The sequence below is a fragment of the Tachyglossus aculeatus genome, chromosome X3 (assembly GCF_015852505.1).
Source record: "Tachyglossus aculeatus isolate mTacAcu1 chromosome X3, mTacAcu1.pri, whole genome shotgun sequence".
Taxonomy (NCBI): domain Eukaryota; kingdom Metazoa; phylum Chordata; class Mammalia; order Monotremata; family Tachyglossidae; genus Tachyglossus; species Tachyglossus aculeatus.
This window is the reverse complement of record NC_052099.1, coordinates 19,720,138-19,747,344: the sequence shown is the minus strand read 5'-3', so window position 1 is coordinate 19,747,344 and position 27,207 is coordinate 19,720,138. Positions and strand designations below refer to the sequence as shown.

At 41.8% G+C, this 27,207-nt stretch overlaps 1 protein-coding gene and 1 non-coding gene across 3 annotated transcripts in view; both read right to left on the bottom strand.

The window, feature by feature from the left end:
• Positions 1–27,207, bottom strand: part of CDH12 (cadherin 12) — a 497,253-nt gene that overhangs the window by 90,527 nt on the left and 379,519 nt on the right. For both annotated transcript variants that reach the window (XM_038770299.1, XM_038770300.1), the window contains one exon: positions 13,460–13,754. In XM_038770299.1, coding sequence (XP_038626227.1) covers positions 13,460–13,754 — 295 coding nt within the window. The remainder of the gene's footprint in view (positions 1–13,459; positions 13,755–27,207) is intronic.
• LOC119949013 lies at positions 10,426–10,562 on the bottom strand. The gene has a single exon (XR_005457111.1). It is a non-coding gene; the product is annotated as a small nucleolar RNA SNORA7 (small nucleolar RNA).

Genomic DNA, 27,207 nt, shown 5'->3' with positions numbered 1-27,207 from the left:
CTTTTCCTTCTGGGTTAAAAAGAAGTCAAGTAGAAATTATTTCAAATGTTTATAACACCCAGTTGGGATTGCCAGAATAGTAGTAGTAATAGTAGTAGTATAGTAAAGATAACTATTGTCACCTCAATGAGTACCCTTCACTGTATGAAACACCTGGGAAAGTACAACAAAGAAAATTGACACATTCCCTGCATACAAATAGATTACACTCTTTTGTTAGAGAGAAACAAAGAAATACAGGTTGAATATTTTTTTTTTAAGTATCTTTACTTTTGTGTTAGATGCCATCCCTCCATACACCCCAAACCCCACCTGGCATTGTTCTTAAACTGAGAGCCAGAGTTCACAGCGTTTCTACCTCATTAGTGTTCATCTTCCCCAGGACAGTTTTGTACATAGTAGATACTAAATCCTATTCTATTCCTACAAGTAATGTAAATTGAATAACATATACACAGATGCTGTGGGTGGATCTACATCTTAAATGTACTTTAGGTACTTAAATATTGATTTATTTTAATGTCTATCTCCCCCGTACAGTGTAAGCTCCTTGTGGGTAGAGGTAATAATAACAGAATAGAGCCGGGATTTGAACCCATGACCTCTGACTCCTGTGCTCTTTCCACTGAGCCACGCTGCTTCTCATATGTAGATTGTATCTACAAACTCTGTTGGACTAGACTTTCCAAGTGCTTAGTACAGTGCCCTGCACACAGTAGGTGCTTGATGCATAACATTGATTGATTGAGTGCTAAGGCCTGGGGTGTATGTGCAAGTTAGTGGAAACAACTTAGAAAATACTTTGAATAAGTGCCAACTAAAATAACATAGAAAATTATCAATACATTTTTTACATTTTAATGGAGTCATTCAATCATATTAACTGTTTACTGTGCGCAAAGCACTGACTAAGCATTTGGGAGAGTAAAATACTATAACAGACACATTTCCTAGCCACAGTGAGCTCATAGTCTAGAGGGGGAGAGAGCCATTAATATGAATAAATAAATGACAGGCATATATATTTAATCATTTTCCTGTTGATTATATAGAGAGGCAGTGTTACCCAGTGGATAGACTATAGGCTTGGGAGTCTGAAGGACCTGCGTTCTCATACACTTATCTGCTGTGTGACCTCGAGCCAGTCATTTAACCTTTCTCTGCCTCAGTTACTTCTTTTGTAAAATGGTGATTAAGACTGTGATATCCATGTGGGATATGGACTCTATAGAACCTGATTAGTTTGTATCTACCCCAATGATTAGTACAGTGCCTGGCACACAGTAAGCTCTTAACCGATACACCAATTATGACTATTATTATTATATATTTCTAATATATTTCCCTTGTCAATCATGATGGGTGAACAAAACAAGTCAGTTAAGTTTAAAGTTCTTTAGTGCTGTCAGTTCAGTGACACACTAATGATGCCTAACTCATCACTCGTCCACTGGATGGACTGCTCGAGAAAAAGGAGGGTTGGCAAGATACCCACAGAAGCAACCTACATTTGGATGGCAGGTTCCCCAGAAAAGAACCTAATTCATTTTGGTATTTATCAAGTACCAAGCAGTGTACTAAGTGCTGAGGTAGATACCGGATAATCAGGTTGGGCTGAGTCCCTGTCCCACATGGGCCTGACAGTATAAATAGGAGGGAGTAGGATTTAATCCCCATTTTACAGATGAGGAAACTGAGGTACAGATAAATTAAGTAATTTGCCCAAGGTCAAACAGGAGGCAGATGGCAGAGTTGGGATTATAACCCTAGACATCTTAATCCCAGGCCTGTACTCTTTCTGCTAGTCCATGCTGCTTCTTAAGAGGGAATGAACAAATTAAAATGCTGGAAACTTGCAAGAAAGAATTTAATGGAGCTGTTCAAGAGTCATAGGCTTGCCTAGGATCTGTACCCCTTGCTTCCTGACCAAATCCTTTTTTTAGGTATGTGGTGGGGGGGGAGGGGGGTTGAGTGGGGGGAGGAAGGAGGAGAGGACAGCTCTCTCTCTCTGATCCTGAGGACCAAGATAGAAGTGGGAAAGGAAGGAGGACGACAAGCCTCAAAATATTCATTTTTTCAAGGCCTCATGTAAAGAGCATGGTGGGCCTGGGAGACAGAGGTGTGTGACCTTAGGCAACTGGGATGAGGGCTGTGTTTGATTACCTTGAACATACCCAGTGATTAGCACAGTGCTTGGGACATCAATTAACACTTAATGCTATTATTATTATCAGCTGAAACCTACCCCATCACTATCGATGAGATGAGTAATAATAATAATAATGATATTTGTTAAGTGTTTACTATGTGCAGAGCACTGTTCTAAGCGCTGGGGGGGGGGATACAAGGTGATCAAGTTGTCCCACGTGGGACTCACAGTCTTAATCCCCATTTTTCAGATGAGGTAACTGAGGCTCAGAGAAGTGAAGTGACTTGCCCAAGGTCACACAGCAGACATGTGGCGGAGCCGGGATTTAAACCCATGACCTCTGACTCCAAAGCCCGGGCTCTTTCTACTGAGCCACACTGCTTCTCTGCAGTGCTAATAATCACAATGGCCATCTAAATTACCATTTTCAGAGAGAAAAGATAAAACCTTTCATGATAACAATTATGGTATTTATTAAGTGCTTACTATGTGCTAAACAGTATGCTAAGCACTGGTGTGGATATAATATTAGCAGATTGGATATAGCCACTGTCCCATAAAAGGGCTCACAGTCTAAGTAGGGGGGAGGTCAAGTACTAAATCTCAATTCTACAGATGAGGTAATAGAGGCACAGGGATGTTGACAGTCTTGCCCAAGGTTCCACAGATCTTGCCCAAGATAAAGTCTCAAGTCCCATGAGTCCCAGGCCCATGCTCTTTCCATTAGGCCACACCGCTTCTCTTTCACTGATTAAGTAGCTCACTGTTCACTGTTTTCATGCTCCAAATTTGATTTTGGATAACAATCATAATTCGTCTCATCTGTATTACCAAAGCAATTCATGAAATTGGTCCCATCGTACTGTTTTTCTAAGAGCTTGAGATAATATGGGTGACAGTTTAATTGACATGTTTCTTTTTCCAAAAAGGCTTTTGCCAATGTAACAGATTACACTGTATTCCGCGTTTCACTTTGGGTAATCATTTAGACAGATGTAGACTTTGATTTTTCATCTGGAAGCCCATCATGCCCACTTCAGTCCACACTTCATTCTGCTGCCTGGATTGTCTTTCTGCAGAAATATTCTGGGCATGTCACCACTCTGATACAGAGGTTGATTGGTAACCACTGGAGATTTTTGAGCAAACAAAAACTCCTCACTATTGGCTTCAAAGCTCTCCATCACTTCGCCCCCTTGTACCTCACCTCCCTTCTCTCCTTCTACAGCCCAGCCCGCACGCTCCACTCTTCAGGTGCCGCTAACTTTCTCACTGGGCCTTGTTCTCGCCTGTCCCGCCGTCGACCCCTGGGCCATGTCCTACCTCTGACCTGGAATGCCCTCCTTCCACACATCTGCCAAATGATCACACTTTCCCCCTTCAAAGCCCTACTGAAGGCTCACCTCTTCCAAGAGGCCTTCCCAGACTAAACCTCCCTTTTCCTCAGCTCATCTCCCCTCTGCTTGGACCCAACTTGCTCCCGTTGCTCTACCCCACTCTTCCCACTCCACAGCACTTGTATATACGTGTACGTATCTATAATTCTATTTATTTATATTGATCCTTGTTTACTTGTTTTGTTGTCTGTCTCCCTGCTTCTAGTCTGTAAGCCTGATGTGGGCAGGGATTGTCAATCTTTATTGCTGAATTGTACTTTCCAAGTGCTTAGTAATCACAGTAAGTGCTCAATAAATAGGACTGAATGAATGACTGAATGCATAAGAGCCCCACCAGCCATGGAATCTAACTCTCCTCTCCTGAGCATGTTGCTCTTTGTTTGCTGAAGGACTAATATGTCAGTAATTCCCTTGGATTCATATTCCCTTTCAGTCTTTTCTACCTCATTTCTTTACCCTCAAATCATCCTCAGAGGTGCAACCCACCTCAAAGTATTAGAAGAGAGGCAAATCAAAGATGATTTCTGATAAAAGTATCCTTTTAATAGTCTCAATAATAACAATAATCATAAAAGCTGTCTAAGCCTTTCTCATCTCTGTAACACAGAGGAAAAATAAATGAGACTGGCATTACTGTCTAACTCAGGTTTAGTCTTACCAACATCCCTTTCTAATTAATACAGAGATGTGTCATGGAATAGTGGACAGACCATTGTAAGAGTAACGTGTTCTGCACACAGTAAGTCCTCAATAAATACTGTTGATGAACTGACCTAGGTTCTAATCCTATCCCCATAAATGTCTGCTGTGTGACAAAGGGCAAAATCCTTCACTTTTCTGTGCCTCAATTTACTCACCAGTAAAATGGAGATTCAATATCCATTCTTCCTCTTACTTAGACTGTGAGCTCAATGTGGGGCAGGGACTGTGTCCTACCTGTTTCTCTTCTATCCTTCCTAATGCTGGGTAGAGTGCTTGGTACATAGTAAGCACTTAGTAAATACCACAATCATTACTGCTTCCCTTAGTTTAAAGTTTTCCATGATTGTTGATCCACCATGACATATTTCTCTATATGAAATTAAAGCAGGCTTAGTTTAAAGAGTGTCTTTACTGAATAATCCTGCCAAGATTTCCTTCTATTTTGTCCTCTGAGACTGTTAATTTGATGAGATGGTTGAAAATAAACCACATTTGATTTATGAGGTTAATTTCACAGTAGTACTAGGAGTAGTAATGGCATTTATTGAGCACCCACTGAGCTTGTTGTGGGCAGGAAATGTGTTGTATTGTAATCTCCCAGGCACTTACTACAGTGCTTTGCACACAGTAAGCCCTCAATAAATATGATTGAGTGAATGATTGCAAAGCACTGTGCTAGGCTCTTTTGAAGTACAGAATAATGAACTGACATGTTACACTTTGCCGAGAATGCTTGGGTATCCAGTCCTTGCTGTGAGTAATATGAAGCTCCTCTACTTGCCCTAGATCTTCCCTTCAGTCCCCCCTATTCCTGCTAATTTTCATTACCCAGCAAGGAACTCTTCCCAGATGCCATCTCTGCTCCTTTTCTTTCTGCTCTTTTTTTTTTTCTGAATGGTACTTGTTCAGCACTTACTATGTATTTACTATTTGCTAAGCACTGTTCTAAGCTCTCTGGTAGATACAAGGTAACCAAAATGTGAGAAGAATAATAATGGTATTTGCTGAGTGCTTATTATATGCCAGGCACTGTACTGAGCGCTGGGGTGGATCCAAACAAGTCTGGACACAGTCCCTTTCCCATATGGGGCTCACAGTCTTCATTCATCCCCATTTTACAGATGAGGTAACTGAAGCACAAAGAAGTTAAGTGACTTGGCCAAAGTCACACAACTGACAAGCCCGAGCTCTTTCCACTAAGCCACGCCACTTCACAGATGAGATAACCAAGGCAGAGAGAAGTAAAGTGAAGTGACTTGCCCAAGGTCACACAGCAGATGAGTGGTGGAACTGAGATTAGAACCCATGACCTTCTGGCTCCCAGGCCTGTGCTCGATCCACTAGGCCATGTTGCTTCCCAATCTATGTTGTACACAATCCCTGTCCCACAGGGGGCTCATGGTTTAAGTGGGAGGGAGGATGATTTCATTCCCATTTTACAAATGAGGCAACCAAGACACAGAGAAGTAAAGTGACTTGCTCAAGGTCACACAGCAGCAAAGTGATGGGGATGGGATTAGAACCTATGTCTTCTTCCCAGGCTCTTTCTGTTTCCACCAAGCACATGCAGCTTCTCTATCTCATCTGTCCCAGTGAGGCCAAGCTCTCAGTCCCCATTCCCAGTGCCTCTGGACGTACTTCTCCTCTTCCCTCTCTGCTTTTCCTCAGGCCTTACCCTCCTGTCTACCCCAACTCCTGATTTAATTCCTGAATCTTTCCCCTCTCAAGGAACAGGTTCTTCGTCCTATCGCTGCTTGAAAACCATCTCGAGACAGTAAGAGATCTTTCTGGAAATTATTTCTGAGAGACCCAGTGCTCATCGGGGACTGCCTCTTCTACCTGGCAGAATTGTGTGCCCACTCAATATATTTTAAGCTCTTGAGGGCCTGGATTGTGTCAACTAATTTTATTTTCCTTTTCCAAGCACTTAGGACACTGCTCAACCTGGAGTAAGCCCCCAGTAAATATTATTGATTTAATGATGGGAATTAGCATTGCCTTGTGAAAAGAATGTGGAACTGGGAGTCATAAATATTGTGTGCAGTATTTATTGTGTGCAGAGCACTGTACTAAGCGCTTGGGAAGTACAAGTTGGCAACATATAGAAATGATCCCTACCCAACAATGGGCTCACAGTCTAGATGTCTGGCTGTGTGATTTTGTGCTAGTCACTTAACCTATCTGAGCTTCTGTTTCTTCATCTATAAAATAGAGATGAGATACCTTTTCTTCCTCCTTCTTAGTCTGTGAACCCTGTGTGAGCCAGGGACTGTTTTGGACCTGAAGTTCTTTTACTTACCACAATGCTTTGCGTAGAACTTGGCCCTTAGTAAGAGCTTAGTAAATATTGTTATGTTTTATTTGTAATGAGCAGCGAGGAGCTAGTTGACTGCCTCCTCTTGGCTTCCGTATGATCAGTGATACTCTGCCTTGTACATTTTAACTTGCTCTAATTTTTGTGGGGAAAAAAATCAATCTTCTGTGTGTCTGTTTCCCCTTCGATGTAAGCCCCTTATGGTACAGGGACTGTGTCTTAATTGATTTTCTGGTAAGCACCCCAGTATTTAGTTTAGCATTTTGCAAAAAAGGAAATGCACAATAAAGCAATGATTAGTAAAATAATAGTAATACTTTGTCAACTAAGTTATTTTGTATTCTTGTTTTATGAAGGCTGAAGATTAAATAGCTCCTCTTTCAGAAAATGTAGACTGTTTTGAGAACCCACTGAACTGAACTAAATGATACAGGCCCTGTTATTACCCATTTATTTAGTAGAGGGCATTGCTATGAGCTGTGAAATTCTCACTGAATAAAGAGATAACTTGTGCCCCAGAGGTCTCCCACTGGTTTTTGTGTTCAAAATATGAATAGAATCAAGCAAACAGGAAAAATAACTCAGCAGTGGAAAATCAACTCTCCAGAAATGATGTTGGGAGCTTCCCTCCAGAAGCTGGCAAAGCAGATTTTACAAAACATATTTAATTTTTACAACCACTTGGAGGCTGGGCTAAAGTAATACTTTAATATTATGTTTAATGTTTAGAATCATTCCATGGCCTGGAAGCAACTACTTCTAAAAATATACTTAATTTTAGAGTCCTTTTGTGGCCAAGAAAAAGCAACTTCTTGTTAATTTTTAACATTTATGGTCGATGGGTGGCTACTAAAGCAACTATCAAAAGAGGCTGTTTTATGTTGAGAGACTCTCCGTGCCTGTGGAAGAAAAATCCTTCTAGTTTCCAACACGAAAACTGTCAATAGCATTACCTGAGCAATTGTGCCCAGCAATAAAAAACAGAGTACTCTGAAATAAGAATGAAACACTCCCTCTCATCCATAATGTCGACTAAAGATAGACCAACTAAGCTAACTCACTTCACTCTCCCCATCTCCGCAAACCCAGCAAGGAGTAAGCAAGCTTTACCCGATGTCTCACCATGCTAAAATGTCCTCTCGTGATTTAGAAACTAAAGCTCAATATAACCGTATGAAACGGCAATTTCCCAAAGTAAAGAACTACACTGATCTTGAAAAGATGGCAGTGATAGGAAGGTGAATGGAAAGAGGGATTTCAAAACCTTTCTGAAATGCCACCTCCTAATAATAAATTAATGATGCATATGGAGAGTTTAAAGTGTGCTCAACACCGAAGTAAGCATTTGGGAAAGAGCGGAAGAGCTCTGCATGCAGTAAGTGCTCAGTAAATACGATTGGATGACGTAGACATGATTCTTGCCCTTGAAGAGTTTATAATCTTGTGGGGGGAATTTACTGTCTAGTAGAGGGGATTACAAGGGATTAATTAGTACAGTGCTCCGCACACAGTAAGCGTTCAATAAATACGATTGAATGAATGAACTTCCACCCTAGACTTTATGTGCATATTTATCTACATCACTTACTCTTTTGTTCTCTCGGTTATTCTTTTAATAGCCTTCCATACTCTGCTATAACCAATTGTTTCTTTGTTTTTCCTCCTACTTGCACTCTTTGTCTGCCTGCCTTCACAATTAGATTATACAGGTATTTCCCAAACATGGTAAACACTGCTCTGCTCACAGAAGACACTAAGTAAATACTACTGGTGGATTGATGAATCGGGTAAATATAGAAGCACTGTGGCCTACTGGAATCAATCGTTTGTATTTATAGAGTGCTTATTGTGTTAAAGCACCATAATAAGGTCTTGAGAGAATAAAAGGCCACTTGGAGGTGATGTGATTTTTAATAAGGCTTGGAAGGTGACGAGAGGGATGATCTGTCAGATATGACAGGGGAAGCAGTATCAGGCTAGAGGCAGGTCATGGGTGCAGGGGTGGTGGCCACAATAGGAAAGTGAGTATATTGGCATTAGAGGAGTGAAGTATGTGGGATGGGTTGTAGAACAAAATCAGCCATGCAAAATAGGAGGGGACAAGGTGATTGCTTTAAAGCTAATGATAAGGAGTTTCTGTTTGATGTGGAGGTGGATTGTCAATCACTAGAGAAGCAGCGTGGCTTAGTAGAAAGAGCATGGTGGGCTTGGGAGTCAAAGGACGTGGGTTCTAATCTCTGCTCTGCCACTTGTCTGCTGTGTGACCTTGGGCAAGTCACTTAACTTCTCTGTGCCTCAGTTACCTCATCTGTACAATGGGGATTAAGACTGTGATACCCACGTGGGACAACCTGATTACCTTGTATCTACCCCAGTTCTTAGAAGAGTGCTTGGCACTTAGTAAATGCTAAACAAATGCCATCATTATTATTATTATTATTTAGAGGTGCTTTTTTATGGTATTTTTGCACTTTCTATGTGTCAGCTACTCTACTAAGTGCTGGAGCAGGTACAAGCCAATTAGATTGGACAAAGTCCCTGTCCCACCTGGGCCTCATATAGTCTTAATCCCTCAAGGTTCTTAAGAATTGGGAAAATACGGACTGAAAGGGTTTTTTGTTTGTTTTATAAATATGATCTGGGCTGCAGAATGAAGCGTGGACTGGAGTGGGGAGTGATGGGAGGCAGGGACTTCAGCGATGAGGGCAATGCAGTAATCAAGGTGGGATAAGATAAGAGCCTGGATCAGTATTATAGCAATTTGGATGGAGAGGAAAGGGTGGATTTTAGTGATGCTGTGAAGGCAGCACTGACAGGATTTGATGACAGATTGAACATGTGGGCTGAATGCGAGAGATGAGTCACAGATAATGTCAAAGTCATGGGCTACTGAGACAGGGAAGAGGTCCTGAAAGGAGGACAGAGGGCAAAGGGGAGAAATGGGGAAAGTGGGGCACCTGACTACCTTTAGGCTATAAATAACAGACTCATTCAACATGTATTGAGTCTTTTTGCCAGTTGGCGTTCAGGTTGGGATATTCCCTTGGGAAGACACTTAAACCGAAGGGGTGGCAGAACATAGGCATCAAATCTGCTCACCAGTAGATTAACTGGTACAGTACTTGGAACAAAGTAAGCGCCTCCTCTTCAAATAAGGGTGACAGCCATTATACCCATACATTTGGCAGACACCTGGTCTGGACTCCTACCCCGATTTTAATATGCAAAGTTGAAGTTGAACTAATAGAGAGTGCTCAGTATACACAGATCATGACAGAGGTGTTCTTTGTACCGCTGTCTTTCTGAGCAGGAGTCAGTTCCCTGGAGACTCCTTTCTGGGTACTAAAAGCAAAGAACATTTCCAAGGGTCATTTTTTCACACCTTAGATAACAGGTGGCTGGGTTGCTCCTGGGAGGTTAGCTTCAGGCAGGTTGAGTTGAACAATACATTTTATGAGTTGCAATGTCTCAAGTGCATTTACTCTGGTGAAAAATTCAAATTCACAGCCCTGCTGGTGAGTCCAGCTTGTTCCTTCTCAATAAAGACATGAATGTTTGTGTTTCAGAAATGGGCATATAATAATAATGATCAATAATGGTGTTTGTTAATCACTATTTTTCAAGCCCAGTTTTAATGCTAGGGTTGTTGTTGTCTTATGTTGTCGAGTTGTGCCCGACCTGTAGCGACACATGTCTCCCCGAATGCCCCACTTCCATCTGCAATTGTTCTGGTAGTGTATCCATAGAGTTTTCTTGGTAAAAATACAGAAGTGGTTTACCATTGTCTCCTTCCACGCAGTAAATCTGAGTCAATGCCCTCAACTCTCTCCCATGCCGCTGCTGCCCAGCACGGGTGAGTTTTGACTTGTAGCAGATTGTCTTCCACCGCTAGCCACTGCCCAAGCTAGGAATAGAATGGGTAGGTCTCTACTTGACTCTCCCTCCCATAGTTAAGACTGGTAGAGTTCTGGAAACTCTCCGGGTGTGACCCTGAAAGGTGAATGTTGGGGTAAATACAAGATAATCAAGTTGGACACAGTCCCTTTCCCACATGAAGCTCACAAGCTAGGGGGAGGGTTAACAGGTATTGAATCCCCATTTTAGAGATGGGGAAATGAGGCACAGAAAAGTGAAGTGACTTGCCCTAGGCCACACAGCAGGCAAGTGGTGGAGCCCTATTAGAACCCAGGTCATCTGAATTCCAAATCTGCACTATTTCCACTAATTCACACTGCTTCTCTTTTAAATCACGTGAAGTGCAGTCAACTCAAATAGGAACATCGATGATTTAGAATCTCTCTAATACTTTGTCTCAGTATTTCCTTTCAGAATATATGTCAACTCAGGTATTTACTGATTGCTATAATTCATAATAGAGATCATTCTCATCTATTGTTTTCAGGGTATTTACTTGAATAAAATCTGTTCTCATTGGAAGCCAAGCAATTGAAGGAAGAAGCTTGAATTTATGCCTTCAGAGTCAACAGATGAAAAATACACCAACATAAAAATAATCCAGTCATCCCTTGTGGGATTTCTAAGAAGTAGAAGGAGTGAAAAATAAGTTTTCCATTGAAGAAAAATCCATGATCCCAAATTATGAAAACCAGGAAATTTAGTGTTTATGCATCTATCTATACACATTACAGCTCTTAATACTGCTAAGAATAGTAAGAACTACAGTATTTGTTACGTTCTTATTATGTGCCCAGAATATATATATATATATATATATATATATATATATATAAAGAGGGGAGAGAGAGAGTGAGAGAGAGAGAGAGAGAGAGAGAGAGAGAGAGAGAGCTATATAGATACATAAAATGTAGACTCTTTTCAGCCATTATGGCGACCAATCTCAGGTGACAATTGTGTTGCATCTATTTTTAATTAGCTTCTGAAAATTGGATCCAGCCCTATGTAGAAACATTTGGTCCCTGTGGGTGCTCGATAAATATTTGTCGTTGTTGTAGATAGTGATGATCAGCTGTAACATTGCTTGTTTTCAGCCCCAAACTCAGTCATTTGAATTCTTCATGAAGAAGACAAAGCTGAATTATTCATCACATTGCAACTGACCTGATTGCAGAATGATTATAATTTCCCCTTCCCACAAATTAAACAAAAACTGGCTCTTAAACAACAGCTTATAGACTTCAGAGCGATGTCAGTAAATAGGATGGAGTCATGCTTCTAACGAGAGAGTTTCTAAACACATTTCCATTGAATTGTGAAAAACAAAACAAAACTAAAAAAAACATAGAGCCATGAAAAAACGGGATGGAGCATTCGCCAGGCCTGCAGCTCGGAATCGTAAAACTGGGCGAACAGCTGAGACTCCATCTCAGGTCCCGGAAATAATATGATCTTTGAATGCATGATAAGGTCACCGATATGATTTCAAATATATTTGAGGTAAATCTATGTGACAAATGTTCCAGCCACTAACCTGCTTATGCCCTCAGGATGGTCTGTGTAACCATCATTAAACAGACTCTCTGACTATAAGGGCAGCCGGAATCATCTGCGGAATTTCGGTTGGAAACTCGGCAATTGTTCACACTCAAATTTTAAATTACGGCCCTGGAGGTGTTGCATCGGTCTGGAACGTGGATGGCTGGGGATGGGGAGAAGTGAGGTTTTGGTCAGTGACCGAGAGTGGTCCTTTTCAGGGCTGGGGTGGAGTGAAGGGTGGAAAGATGCAGGGAGACCTTATGTGCCGCAAGACCATGTCTGCTCCCCACCTCCGGGGAACATGGAACACTGATGCCACCCATTTGGAAATGCAGTTTGTCCCCCTGAACCTGGAAGGTCACCACAGTTTAGGATTCAGCTTGTTCTGCACCACTGAAACCCGATCTTGGCTTAAACCAAGGGCTGGGGCCCAAAGACCTGGGGGATAGGAAGTGACCAAGTGCCTAGTTGCTGGTTTTGTTCCCACAGCCCCTCAAAAGAGCCAGCAGCATCCTGAAACCGGTCCTTTTCTGAGGCATCCTCATTCAGCAGGTCATGGAAGGTCTGAGTCATCCTGGGGGAATCTCTGGCCTGAAGGCACAGGGGGAAAGAGAATGGGATTGGGATACATTGGGATGGGATGGGGTTGGCACGCCTTATGTATTGGCAAGGTGAAATCAAATGATGACCCATGTTTGGTAACAGGTTGTTGCTCTGCCTTTGCCTTCACTCTGTTGCCCAGGCCATGTTTTTTAAAACATAAAAAAGCCTTTCATCCCACATCTCCCCACTCTTTGAGAACCATGAGTAATTAAGACTGTTAGCCCCAGGTGGGAAATCAATCTGATTGGCTTTTATCTGCTCCTGAGTTTAATAGAGTACCCAACACATAACAGATACAAAAGAATAACATAAATAAAAGAACAGTAACAGGATGGGAATTAGCATAGCCTAACGGAAAGAGCACGGGTTTGGGAGTAAGAGGACCTGGGGTTCTAATCTCAGCTCTTGACTGCTGTGTGACCTTGAGCAAGTCACTTCACTTTTCAGTGCCTCAGTTTTCTCATCTGAAAAATGGGGTTTCAGTATCTGTTCTCCCTCCTACTTACACTTTCATCTGAGGGACAGAGACTGTGTCTGACCTGATTACCTTTTGTCTACCCCAGAGCTTAAAGCAGTGCCCAAATTCAGCACCTAACAAAAAATATACATATTATCATGTGGATGCATGTGTGTCTGGGAATATTTCCAGTACTTTTCTGTCACAGGGCTCAAAACCAAAATGTGAAGAATGACAAATCCTAGCCTTCCCTCCCCGGCTTTTTCTGCACTCAAATTTTCACATCCGTAATTGTAAATTAAAATCTGCCATTTTAATATGCCAAAATTCCACAATGCACAGAACTAAAGAGAATCGAAGAGAATGTTGAAATTCCTACTTACCCACTGGTGACATTTCCGGGACACTGGCTACGTAAGGTCCATCCAAGAACTTTGGCTCGTTATCGTTAATGTCCTGAACTTTGATGATGAATTCCGATTCGGGCTCCAGGGGTTTCCGGGTATCTATGTCCACTGCCTGAGCCCGGAGTGTGTAGAAAGGCTTCTCTTCTCGATCGAGGCTCCTGATGGCATGAATGTCTCCCGTGGTCTCATCGATGGTGAAAATCGTGCCAGCTCCGTCCCCTGACAGAGTGTACTTCACACTGCCCACTCCCTTGTCTAAGTCCGAATGAAGCTTTACAAAAAAGGTAGGGATGGGGAGACAGAAAGGAAAAGAGGGAGGGAGGGAGAGAGAGCGAGAGAGAGAGAGAGTGAGAGAGAGAGAGAGAGAGGTTGAGATGAGGGAGGGGATAGAGGCAGAGACGATGGAAGGGGTGAAGAGATTCAGAAAGGGAGGTGGGCAGAGAAAAGGAGACAAAGACGAAGAATGAGAGAGAGGGGGGGAGAGAGAGACACACATACAGAGAGAGAGACACAGAGAGAGAGAGAGAGACAGAGAGAGAGAGAGAGGATTAAAGGGCTATTTTTAACTGAATCTCCTGCATTGTTATGTCAGGCAATATTTAAGAAACTGAACCCATAGTGGAACTGAAAGCTAAGCCTTTAAACTCATTTTTCTAGTTAGTAATGGATTAGTGGTCTTTAGAAGGGCAGCAAAAACAATATTTAAACATTTAGCCAGGTCCCATCATTCCTCCCCACCTAGCCCATCTCATTCCATTCATTCATTCATTGTCGTATTTATTGAACTCTTACTGTGTGCAGAGCATTGTACTACGCGCTTGGGAAGTACAAGTTGGCAACATATAGAGACGGTCCCTACCCAACAACGAGCTCATCACTACCTTTGGCATAAGCCACTTCCTGTTACACGGTAAACTTTTGGGGATTGGCTCCAGGAGACCTTGCAGATCCGTGGGAGTCAGGAACATGGCCTGTGTTTCTGCTATACTTTCCAAAATGAAGAACAATACAATTCACCTATTACTACCCAGAGCTGAAAAAATGAAAATGGGTAGTGCTGTAATTACAGTGGTAGTAACATGCTACGTGGATACAACCTTGCCAGGAAGCGATTGCACATGCCCTTCCCCTTCATGAACCCAGCCTTAACTCCGTATCCAACAGACTACAAATCACCCCCTCCCCTAAGCCCTTTTGAAATACTGTCTTTTCCTGGAAGTCCTTTTCTTATTTATCTCTAATCTCCCCATTTTATACCCTCCCAACTGCCACTTCAATCCTTCCTCCATGCCCTCTAGGCACCCAAGTATTCAAAATCTCATAGTACTTCAGAATTTATCATCAATCATTGGTATTTATTGAGTTCTTACCGAATAGAGAACCCTGTACTCTTGGGAAAGTACAGTAAAATAGAGTAAAATTATTTGAAACTAATTTCAAGATGTGGCATGGCCTAGTGACCTGGCCCTACTGGCCTGGGATTCAGAAGGTCCTGGATTCTATTCCCAGTTCCACCATGTATGTTATGTGACCATGGGGAAGTCACTCAACTTCTCTGTGCCTCAGTTACCTCACCTGTGAAATGGGGATTATGACTGTGAGTCTCATGTGGGACATGGACTGTGTCCAACCTGATTACCATCTATATTCCCAGCTCTCAGTACAGTGCCTGGCACAAAATAAGGGCTTAAGATACACACATACACACCCCACCAACAACCAAAAAACCAATGGTCTCAAAATCTCAGGTGCGTACATAATAGATATAATGCTATGCTATGCCCAGACTGCCGTTCTGAGAAGGGGTTATGTCATTGTTCATGCTTTCTGGATAAGCTCAGGTGATGCGTGAAAATAAAATGCTGGGAGGCAGAGGACCTACTACAGAGTGAGAACTGGAAATGACTTTCATTGCTGAAAAAAAGTTTTGAGAAAGCAGGTCAGTCTACAGAGTTAAGTGCTTCCTACTCTGTTTCTGATTTATACTTAGGAAACGGTACTGCACTAGAAGGAAAGGCATTCATTCTTGTCTACTCCAAGTCAAAAAGTGCACATAAAACTTGTGAGAGCTTTTCTATCACTGCCCTGCCGTGCTTTTTACTTCTTTTATGTCATTTTGGGGTGCAGTTATTATCACTTCTTATTTTTTTAGCTGCTTGTGCAAAATTTAAATCCATCCCACATGCCCCCAGATCTTAAATATGGGTTCAGGTTTTTCTGAGCTTCATCTGTGACGGATGGTGCATATCACAGTCTCGATGACACTCTTTCTCACTGCTAAATTTTCTCTGTAAATCCTTTCATGCTCAATGTTTCAAAACCGTGGACGCTTCTTCACCAGAGATATGCACATGAAGTCTGTACCTAGCAACCTAAACACTATTTTTAATGCCAGGTTTTAGTTTAAGCAAAACTGCCCCAAGTGTAAAATAAGATTCATAGAGTGAACTTTCCCAGTGAAGAAAAATCATAAATACTTTTCTACAAGGAATTTATATTGCTGTAATTAACAGACTGCCATAGGAAACTGAAATCCTCTCATTTTCTCTTCCAGGAATCCCAGGTTCTACTTTCAGTTCTACTGGGAATCTTGGTCAAGCCACTTATCTTCTCTGGGTCTCGGTTTCCTCCTCTGTGAAATAGGAACAAGAACACAAGCTTTCACAGCTTTTTAGCCCACGGTCACATGTGCAACAGGAACTGTGTCTGACCTGATTACCTTGTATTTATTCCAGTGCTTAGCAAGTGCAGCAGCAGGGAGTGTTGGTCCCTCAGTAGGATTTCAGCAACACTTGTCTACAGGAATACCATTCTATTGACAAAAGCACCATTGTCAAAAAAAAGAGGACAGCTACATATTTGTGTAGCCGTTCATTCACTGATCATGCTTACTCGTTAACACTCTTAGTAGGACAGTGAGGGGAAAATATGTTACTAGTGTCTACTTCTGGAGCCTCTAGCCCATGAATTCCTTTGACCTGCTACACTGTGATTTGGAGCCACTTCTCAATGGCAACTCCCTGCTTGGGACTTTAGCCACCACACTGCTGGTCTGGTCTTAGCCACCTGGAGAGAGAGACAACTGTTTCCCAAACCAAGCATTTGCTTTGAGCCCTGAACAACAAAAAGGTCTCATTTATCTGGTCTCTCCCTTCTTCAGGCCCATATTTCTTTCACAGAGGTTTCTATGTGCATTGGTTCCCTTCCACCTAGCCTGAGGACTACAGGTGATAATAACAATGATAATAATAATTATTATTATATTTGTTAAGTGCTTACTATGTGTTATGCACCATTCTAAGTGCTGAGGTAGATACAAGGTAATCAGGTTGGACAGAGTCCCCATCCCACTTGGGGCTCACACTATTAATCCTCATTTTACAGATGAGGTAATTGAGGCACAGAGAAGTTAAATGACTCATCCAAAGTCACACAGCATACAAATGGCAGAGCCGGGATTAGAACCCACTGTCCACACTCCGTCTGTCGAGGGAATAATGGAAATTATATTGTTTTAGAAGGGGGCAAAAATACAAAGCTTAATTTCCCATTCAAGCCACCCCTACTTCTTGGGGTGACTCATTGGTTCACCTCAGTTTGACTTCTACCCATTGAGCTGGAGGATCTGACTTTCTGAAGTTGGGAATTCTCCCTAATAGCCCAATGAACATTGAGAACTCCTAGGGCCTTGGCTGACAATCCCAAAGTTATTTATTACCAAGAAAGATTTCAGCTCCTAGTCAAGCAGACAGAAATGCACTTCAAAGAGGCCCACATCCTCCTGCAGTCCTTCGAGGGAGATTTTGAAGAGCAAAGAGCATTTAGCAGACACAGGAGAATCAGAAACTTGGATTTATTACATATTTTGATAGTGAAGGGACCCCGCCCTTCCCTTTTATCTCTTCCTTCCTCAGCAAATGGTCAATCTGGGGGGCAGTGTGAGGAATGCTAGCACACAAGTTAACTCTGCAGATTGTCAAGTTTCATGAGCTTGCTCCTGAAGATTACTTCAGGTGGGGTTGGATCAGCTTCTGAATTGACATTACATGAAACAGCATTTCTGGCAAGGCTTTAAAAGGTCATTCACTGGGTTTTATGGGTCAGAAAACTTTCAGAGGAGGAAAACATGAGTTGAAAACTCTTCATTTCTAAACTTTTGAATGTCATAAAGGCTACAAAATACTGAATACAGAGGTTAAACCCTCACCTCATTTCCTCTTCTACTCCCTTCTGCATCACCCTGATTTGCTCCCTTCATTCACCCCTCCCTCTGCCCCACAGCACTTATGTATATATCTGTAATTTATTCATTTTACATTAATGTCTGTCTCACCCTCTAGACTGGAAGCTCACTGTGGGAAGGGAATGTGTGTAACAACTCTGATGTACTGTACTCTCCCAAGTGCTTAATAAGGTGTTCTGCATGCAGCAAGCACTCAATAAATATGATTGGTTGATAGACTGATGCCCCGGATCCTTGAAGTCTCAGAGAAAAACCCTAAAGTGAAATCATCATCATCATCATCAATCGTATTTATTGAGCGCTTACTATGTGCAGAGCACTGTACTAAGCACTTGGGTAGTACAAATTGGTAACGTATAGAGACAGTCCCTACCCAACAGTGGGCTCACAGTCTGATCCTTCTTGCCCCCTGCTTCCACCAGGAAAGCTTAGGAAGAGCTTTCCCCTCTTCCCTTAATATCCCACACTCCCCTGGGAATGTTCCAGAAGTCGTGGGAATAGAAAGGCCTCTGTTCACCTCCCCAGTGGTTTGGAAGCGGTCACAAAGCTGTCGGTTCTTTGGATTCCTACAGTGGGGAGACTGGGCTTCCAACAGATCAATCCCTGGGATTTACTGAGTGACTTACTGTGTGGAGAACACTCTACTAAGCCCTTTTTTTTTAATGGTATTTGTTAAGCGCTTACTATTGAAAAAAAAGTGGGAGTCAAGAGGTTATGGGTTCTAATCTCAGCTTTGCCACCTGTCTGCTGTGTGGCCTTGGGCAAATCATTTCACTTCTCTGGGCCTCAGTTACCTCTGCTGCAAAATGGGGATACAGATTGTGAGCCCCACATGGGACATGGCTCACAACCTGATTTGCTTGTATCCACCCCAGCACATAGTACAGTTCCCAGCACAAAATAAGAGCTTTACAAATACCATGGTAATTATTATTGAATATGATTGATTTACTGATACGTACAACAAAATAGGTTGACATGTTCCCTGGATACAAGGGATTTACAGTCTGGAGTGGCTTCCAGCCACTTAAATGCCCCCCACCAGCTAGAGTCAGAAGAGTTCTAGTCCCGGCTCTGCCACTGCCCTGCTGTGGGCCTTGGCTTCCTCACCTGAAAAATGCTCTCCGTGTGATGGGAACTTCCTTTCCGATTACCTTGAATCCACCGTAGTTCATAGCAGAACACACGGCACACAAAGTGAAGGTATTCAAATATACTAAGGATAATAATGACACTAATGATAACAATGATAATCATAATAACAAATAAGTAAAGCCCTCATGCCACATGGCTCTGTAGCACCTGCCAGGTGGCTAATGTGGCTCAGAGCAGAGCTGGTCATAGTGTCTTCAGAAGACTGTCAGCCCGTGGAACTGCACGCAAACTCCCAAAGAATGGGCTTGGCTCTCTTTCCTCATCTTCCTGACACACACTACTATGAGATGAGTTTGGGTGTGAGCAGAAAATGGTTTTATATATAAAAAACAAATGCTTTTTGTGTGTTTTTCTAAATTCTTCTGGATGAATACCCTCTTTTTGCTGACTTTTTCTGCAGATAATTTGTACCAATAATTTGAAGGAATATTTGACAGCGACTCAAAGATCTCTCTCCTGATTAATGAAAGATAGCCTACAGCCCATCATAATAAATTGGAGTTTGGATTATCTTTCCCTTGATGAATTACCTTGAACTTACACTGAAGTGTGTTTTCCTTTTTTTTTTCTGCCTCCTTTTTGAGAAGGCAGAAAAATGGTCTGAAACAGTCTTTGTTTTTCAAACAATCTCTAACTCATTAGTGATTCATCCATTTTGTTGTAAGGGATTTTTGGGGAATGGGGTAGAATTTTTCATGCACTCTCATGTTGATCACATAATAAACACTAACATTGGTTTGAAAATACACGCATGGCATTTTCCAAAATTTATACAACTGATTCGTGTTTTCAAGTAGGTAGTCAGTATTTCCAGGTGAGAATTTATTGGGAATGTGAACATTTAATGTACAAAGTAAATCAAAAAAGACATACTGCACTTTTTTTTTTAAGATTGAGGGAATCTGGATGATACATTCTGGGCACAAGGGTGTGAATAAAGCATGCTTTTTATTTTTTTTAGAAAGGTTTCAGGAGCCAACTTTCATTTTACCTACACTTAATCAATGGTCCGATGAACATATACTTGGAGGCACCCCTGATCCTTGAAAACCTTGAAAATTATTTTCTTCTTTTTCTGGATAACGGTCCTATTGAAAATATTTTTTTGTACTTTTTCCCTACTCAATTTTTTTTCTCCCGACAGCCGGTAGAGCACACCTTAATTGCTTTCCTTGTGTAAAATATCTCCTGCCTCACTTTCCTTTATTTATGATCTACTTTCAGTAGAGGTTACCTCTTGACCCTTTTTTAGAAGACTAGTTATGGATAGCCTCCACAATCCTCCATTTTCTGATAGGGGAGTGAGCCTGTCTGGATCTAGCTCTGTGCATTCTATGGTCTCTAAAGGGGTTACCCACTGACCTTTTGATGTCCTTGAAGAGTGGGAGACAGAAAACCTCCCTCTAACTCACTCCTGATACATCCAGAAAGCTGGCATCAGTCACTCAATTAATTAATGGTATTTACTGGCACACTTAGAATGTGCAGAGCACTAAACTGAGGACGTAGGATCAATCAATCAATTAGCCAATGGAAAGCATTTTGTAAATATCAAAATAGTGATAAGAACAATGATAATAATAATGCAATAGAAAGGAATCAAACAAGGGTATTTATCGAGCGCTTACTATGTGCAGAACACTATATTAAGCATTTGGGAGAGTACAGTATAACAGAATTAGCAACCACATCCCCTGCCCATAATGAGCTGATGGTCTAGAGGATTGGCATGACCTCAGTCGTCCCAGAACATCACCACCGGTTGACTCCCAAGGGGTCCCGGGCCTGAGGGAATTCTGTGTAACCATGAAGAAGTGAGGACTCAGAGAGGATGGTGACCAGAGCTAGTGAGCTCAGCAGCAACATTGCACAGCTGCATTCTTTCTGACCTTGGCCCTTCCTGTGGCTACTTCTGGCCCTCCTATAATCCTGAGGAACCGAGGTGACGATCTCAGCAGCTGCTGGTGCCAGGAGTGTGGCCAGACACTAGCTCTGTGCTGTGGGCCCTTACAGATCCAGACTGTATCATGTAAATATCTAGAGGATATCACGGAAACACATTTCTGATGAACAGGATCATATCACTCTGTGTTCTGTCGTATGATCTTGTATGATCCCCGTGCACTGAGAGGAGCAGGGGCTCAATAGAAGAGGTGTTGCCTAGTGGAAAGAGCACAGGACTGGGAGTCAGGAAACCTGGATTCCATTCCTGGACTTCTGTGTGATTTTGGACAAGTCACTTCACATTTCTGTGTCCCAATTTCCTCACAGGTAAGATAGGGTTTCAATCCCAGTTCTCTCTTGTTTTTGAATTTGTACCCTTCAAGCATTTGCTATTCACCCCACCCTCAGCCTCACAGCACTTATGTGTATCTCGGTAATTTGTCTTAATATCTGTCTCTCCCTCTAGACTGCAAGCTCCGGGAGGGTAGGGGACATGTCTGCCAACACTGCTGTACTCTCCCAAGCACTGAGTACTCTGCTCTATACACAGTTAGTGCTCAGTATGTATCATTTATTGATTGATTGATTAATTGATACTTAGACTGTGAGCCCCATGCGGAACAGGAACCGGGTTTGACCTGATTGTCTTATATCTACCCAACCTTGTGGTATAGTGCTTGGCAATCAATTGATCAATCATACTTACTGAGCACTTACTGTGTGCAGAGCACTGTATACCAAGCGCTCGGGAGAGCTAAATAAATACCAGAGTTATTGTGATTATTTCAGGTATTATGGGTACCAAACCTTAGAGAGAATGGGCTTCTCATTCTGCAGGCTGGAAGACTTTTTCTTAAATGAATTCATCAGCAGAGTGTTCTCTTTTCTCTCTACCCTCCCGTCACCACATCCTTTCTGAATTGATTTTGTATACAACCTCTCCTCTAATGATTTCCTGCCCTTAGACCTTCTTTCTGACATTGTTCTTCTTCATGTGGAAAACCTCCATCATCAAGCTAGCGTTCTTATTATCGAAAAAATGTTTAACCACACCTTTTGGGAAGGGCTTGCCAAATCTAGCATTGCCAGGAGAGGTTTATGCAGAATGATTCCCCTCTATGGGCATGACCCAGCTTATGACCACGCCACAGGAGTCCCCTGTGCAATGGATGAGGCTATCTGGTGTCCTGCACTAGCATTTGAAGCACTGACCCTATCGATTTACCCCATTGCTGCAAAGCAGTGTGGCTTAGCAGAAAGAGCAAGGGCCTGGGGGGTCTAATCCTGACTTCGACACTTACCAGCTGTGTGACCTTGGACAAGTCACTTAACTGTGCAGTGCCTCAGCTTCCTCATCTGTAAAATAGAGATCCAACTCCTATTATCCCTGCTACTTAGATTGTGAGCCCTGTGGGACAGGAACTGTGTCCAGCTTGATTATCTTTTATACACTCCAGAGCTTAGTACAGTGTGTGGCATACAGAAAGCACTTTACAACCAGCACAAATATTACTATGAATTTCCTCCCCGATCTCTCCTCCCCTCACTCTCTTCTCTTCCTATATTCTCTGTCTCCTTAAAGCTTTCCTATCCCACTCCCAAATCCATCCCATCCCAGCTATCATATTGGGTATGTTTCTAGAATGGTACCCAAATGCTTACATATAAGTCTACTGAACAACAAACTCCCAAATACGACCATTCTGCTACAACCACATTGCCAAGGAATCCTACGTGGTTGTATCATGGAGCACACTTAGGGTCTAGGAAACGTATTCTTCCGTTGCATATAGTAGGGGCATCAATGCCCTCTTTGGAACCACTGTGGGGAGAAGAAGAGACATTATGGGTTGGAGGTGAGATGTTGTAGAAGCTTAAAATGCATCCAGGCAAACTGCTGAATACCCTGATAGGAGAACTCTTGGTATGCACTCTGAAAAAGAACTACAATTTGGAGCTTCCAAAATATGCCTTTACCCACTTGAAGCAATCCTTGCCAATGTCAGATTGATTGTCACTTAAAATTAGGGATTTTTGCCATGTGATTGACAGACTGATGGAAAAAAAAGGAAAAGGAGATATTATTTTCTCAGAGAGCCTCAGTTATATCATTAATCGTGTAATTTTCTTCTTCAACACCACCAACAATCAATTAAACAACCATATTTGTTGAGCACTTACTTTGTGTAGAAGACTATATTAAGCTCCTGGAAGAGTACATTATAACAGTTTTGGTAGATATGTTCCTTGCCCAGTGAGTTCATCCCTTTCCCAGAAGTCCATATTATTGCTGTTGTTCTACTCTCCTCTTCAACCCACTGCATTTTGTATTCCCCCTACCCTCAGCCCACAAGGTTTTTGTGTCCAACATGATAAGTTTGTATCTATCCCAGTGTGTAGAATAATAGTGCTTGACACATAATAAGTCTTTAACAAATGTAATAATAATGATTATAATAATGATAATAATGCAGAGGTTAAGTGAGTTGTACAAGTTCACACAGAAGGCCAGTGTCACAGCTGGGACAAAAAACAAGATCACTCAAACCCCAGTCCTACACTGCCGCAAGATAGCTTAAATACTATGCTTCCCTATTTATTCAGCCAAAGTGTTTAATTTACATTTCTATGATTATTATTCCTTGTTGTTAGATGACTTATGAAATAGAATGACATCTTGAAAAAAGAGAAATATCTCTTTCACCAACTCCTTATAAAATTAGTGCTAACATAGCATGAAGTGAAATATAATTCAACAAGGGAAATGAAAATTTAGGTTTTTATCTCTGGAGCCGAACACTGATTCTCTGAAAGGCGTTTGCATTAATAAAACCTGTCAAAATGTGTGGAATATTGGCAGCATTTAGACAAATGCCACCATTATCTCTTGCCCAAGCACAGTTTCAGGCCCATGTTCGTCCCGTCCTTTGGTATATATCATCCGAGCATATTAAGACTACAAATGACTTTCAGCTATTTAAATACATAATCATGATATAATGTCAATGGCTTTGCAAAGTCGCTGCATAATTTTGCATATATTCATCATTTTAACTTTCTTTCTGCAGTGTGTGCTGCTTTGTCAGATAGTTACACTAGAGACCCTGACTGAAGCAGCGAATAACTGGTGCATATTCATCTGACTTACACTACCATATTGGCTGTCCATTGATGACAGTCATAAAAATCAAGCTGACAAAAGAAAGAGTAATTATTTTCTGCTATTTGCATGATGAGCATCTCATTAGTGATTCTTTTATTTAAGGCCAGTAATATGGGCAATTTACATAATGTGTCCATATTTAACAGGCATCCATTATTATCCCATTATACAGGATAATACTCATATTCAATAAAGGTTGTCTCCAAAATTACATGACTACAGTTGCTGAAGAACCCTAACCGTTGATAAAAGCATACCCGAGTTGGATAATTACATTCACCATTATTTCTCTAAATTGGTATTTACTGATGCTTTGGGACTCCCTGACCTGTTTAAATGCCGGGAGAAATCATCACAGATCCTGAAAACCTCTTTGTTGTGACTGGTTCTTTCTGACAGGAAGCAGGGGTGAGTGACTTACATTATCACTGCTTTCTCTTAGTTAAAGAAGAAGAAAGTGACCTGCCAACGCAAGTGTGACAAAACCCTGAATCAAACAGGCCGGTTGTTTGAGCCCAGGAGTACTGTTTTAGCACAGTTGTCCCTCGGTATCTCAGCCGAGTGGGGTTTAATGAGGTGACCCAGTCATGTAAGTCTGTGACAGCCTATAACTTTGATGATCTTTCCTCCTCCCACTCAATCCCTGGGGCTTCCTGCTCCTTGAATTTCAACCGCTAGCGTGAACCCGATCTGTTAGACGATAAGAATTGACGATCACAGCTGCGGTAATTACTAGAGATGGATCAACTCATCTCAGAACCTTGTTTGGAGCGAATCAGGCGGATATTCTCTTTCTCGTGACACGGTCTCTACTCTTGAGGCAAGTAAGGCTGACAAGATCTGAAATCTGACTCCTTATCATCAGTTCAGCCAAAACTAAATTAGATGATCTCATGCAAAGGTAAAACCCAAGTCCTCTAATGACATAATCGGTAAAACAAAGATCTAATTTGTTTAAAGAAAAGGTCAGCACAGAATCAAATTGATTTCTGCTGAAAGGGCATTCCAAATGGAATTTTCCTGTTCCTCACTTTATTAATAATGATGTCTTTGTTTAAAGTGACTATGAAAATTTTGTACGAATGTTTAAGGTGGGATGCATGTGTCCACGCACCCAACACATCTTTCTATCACAAGACCATGGTAATGATAATAATACTTACCGTAGTAATAATAACAATAATAATACTAATAATAATGGTATTTGTTAAGCACTTACTATGTGTCAAGCACTGTTTTATGTGCTAGGGTAGATACAAGGTAATCAGGTTGAACACAGTGCCTGTCTTACATGCCTCCCAGTCTTAATCCCCATTTTACCGAGAAGTTAACTGAGGCACAGAAAAAATTAAGTGACTTGCCCAAGGTCACACACAGAAGACATGTGGCAGGGCTAGGATTAGAATATTTATCCTCTGACACCCGGGCCCGTGCTCTTTCCACTAGGCCATGGAGACTCCCATCATAAATGATGGATGAGCTTTGGTTAGCCACTAAGATTTCAGGCCCCAGAACCCAAACACAGGAAATGGTTTTGGCACTGCTGATTTCCACAGGGTCACTCACACTCTCTCGCCCTTGCCCGTTGTTATCTGGCTGGGGCAGTACATCAAAGTGGACCCGAGAATTTGACATACAAAACACACTGAAGGCCAAAGGGATCACAGCAGAGTGCCGATATGAATCCATAATACTGCAAAGAGCAGCCAGGAGAGCTACCTCAGTAGGCTCTATGGAAATCACCAGCCCTGTTAGCTCACAACTTTCAGTGTATGTCCATCAAGTAAGATGCCCCAGTGGCATCTTCAGTCAGAACCATTCACTAGGGATGCCTCAGCCAAGAATTCACAAATTACATGGTAGAAATTCAAGGTATTGATTTTTTTATTATTATCATTAGTTCTTTTTTTTTTCAATACATCACCAAGGAATCCACAAGTGTTTTGATTCCTGGAATGTTTAATGAGACAACCCAAATTAACTGTGAAGCTATTTCTCTGTTGGTTTCTCATAGAAAAGAATCACGATCAATACCATAAATTGATCTCCTTACTAAAGTTACAAAAGAACGACTAATCTAAATAGAGTCAAGACAAAAACAAATACACAGACACAGATAAAAGCTTACGACTGTCCTTCAGGTTTGAGGACGACACTCCAGACCATGAGATAGTGCTGTAGTGTGCGAGTGTTATTCAGTTTGACATTGTGCATATTTAAGAATTCACCATCACTGACTGCCCTTCTGCATTTACTGCATTCAGTGGATGGTGCTGGTTTCCTCTCTCTTCCTTGGTGTGATCTCTGACTTGAAAGTCTCTGTTTCAGAAAAGGCATCCCGTTTCTGAATGGCATACACCATACAGAGAAGTAGCATGGTGTAGTGGATAGGGCATCATCCTAGGAGTCAGGAGGTCATGAGTTCTAATCTCGGCTCCTCCACTTGTCTGCTGTGTGACCTTGGGTAAGTCACTTCACTTCTCAGTGTCTCAGTTACCTCATCTGTAAAATGGAGATTGAAACTGCGAGTCCCCTGTGGGACAGGGACTGTGCCAACTCAATTTGCATGTAACCACCACAGTGCTCAGTTCAGTGCCTGGCACATAGTAAGCGCTTAACAAATACAATTATTATTATTGACTTTTCTTTTTTTGCTTCAGTTAATGCAATTGAAGCATTCATCTTAGAGCTCTCACTTGATCCATAATAAAGTAGTTTCTCTACTTTTGATCATTTTCTTCATGTCCCTCCCAGCAATGAGTGATGGGGTGGGCATTAGTATGCTAATTGTGGTCCCACTGTAGACTGTCCGCTCACTATTTATAATCCTGCCTAGACTTTCTGATGTTAAAAAGTGTTTGAATGCAGGCATCTTTGGAACTGCTTTCAAATCCAAAAGATATGATATGACTACAGTAAATTCAGCCTCACCATCATAAAGAATACTGAACACTTCAAATGCCCTATATACTACCATCTGGCCTAAATTATCACAGTGAATTGCACCATATGCTGTTTGCCAGCCTCAAGATGGACCCAATACCCCTCTTGGTTCTAGTTCTCCCTCTTTATCTCTCATATTGTTGGGCAGTGTGCTGTGTGGGTAGCAGAATACAGTAACCGTCTTCAACTCTGTGCCAACAATGAAGACCCTGAGAGGGTATAGGACTGGCCAATGTGAGCTGGTATGGATTTCTGATGTTCTCCAGACTCAGTGTC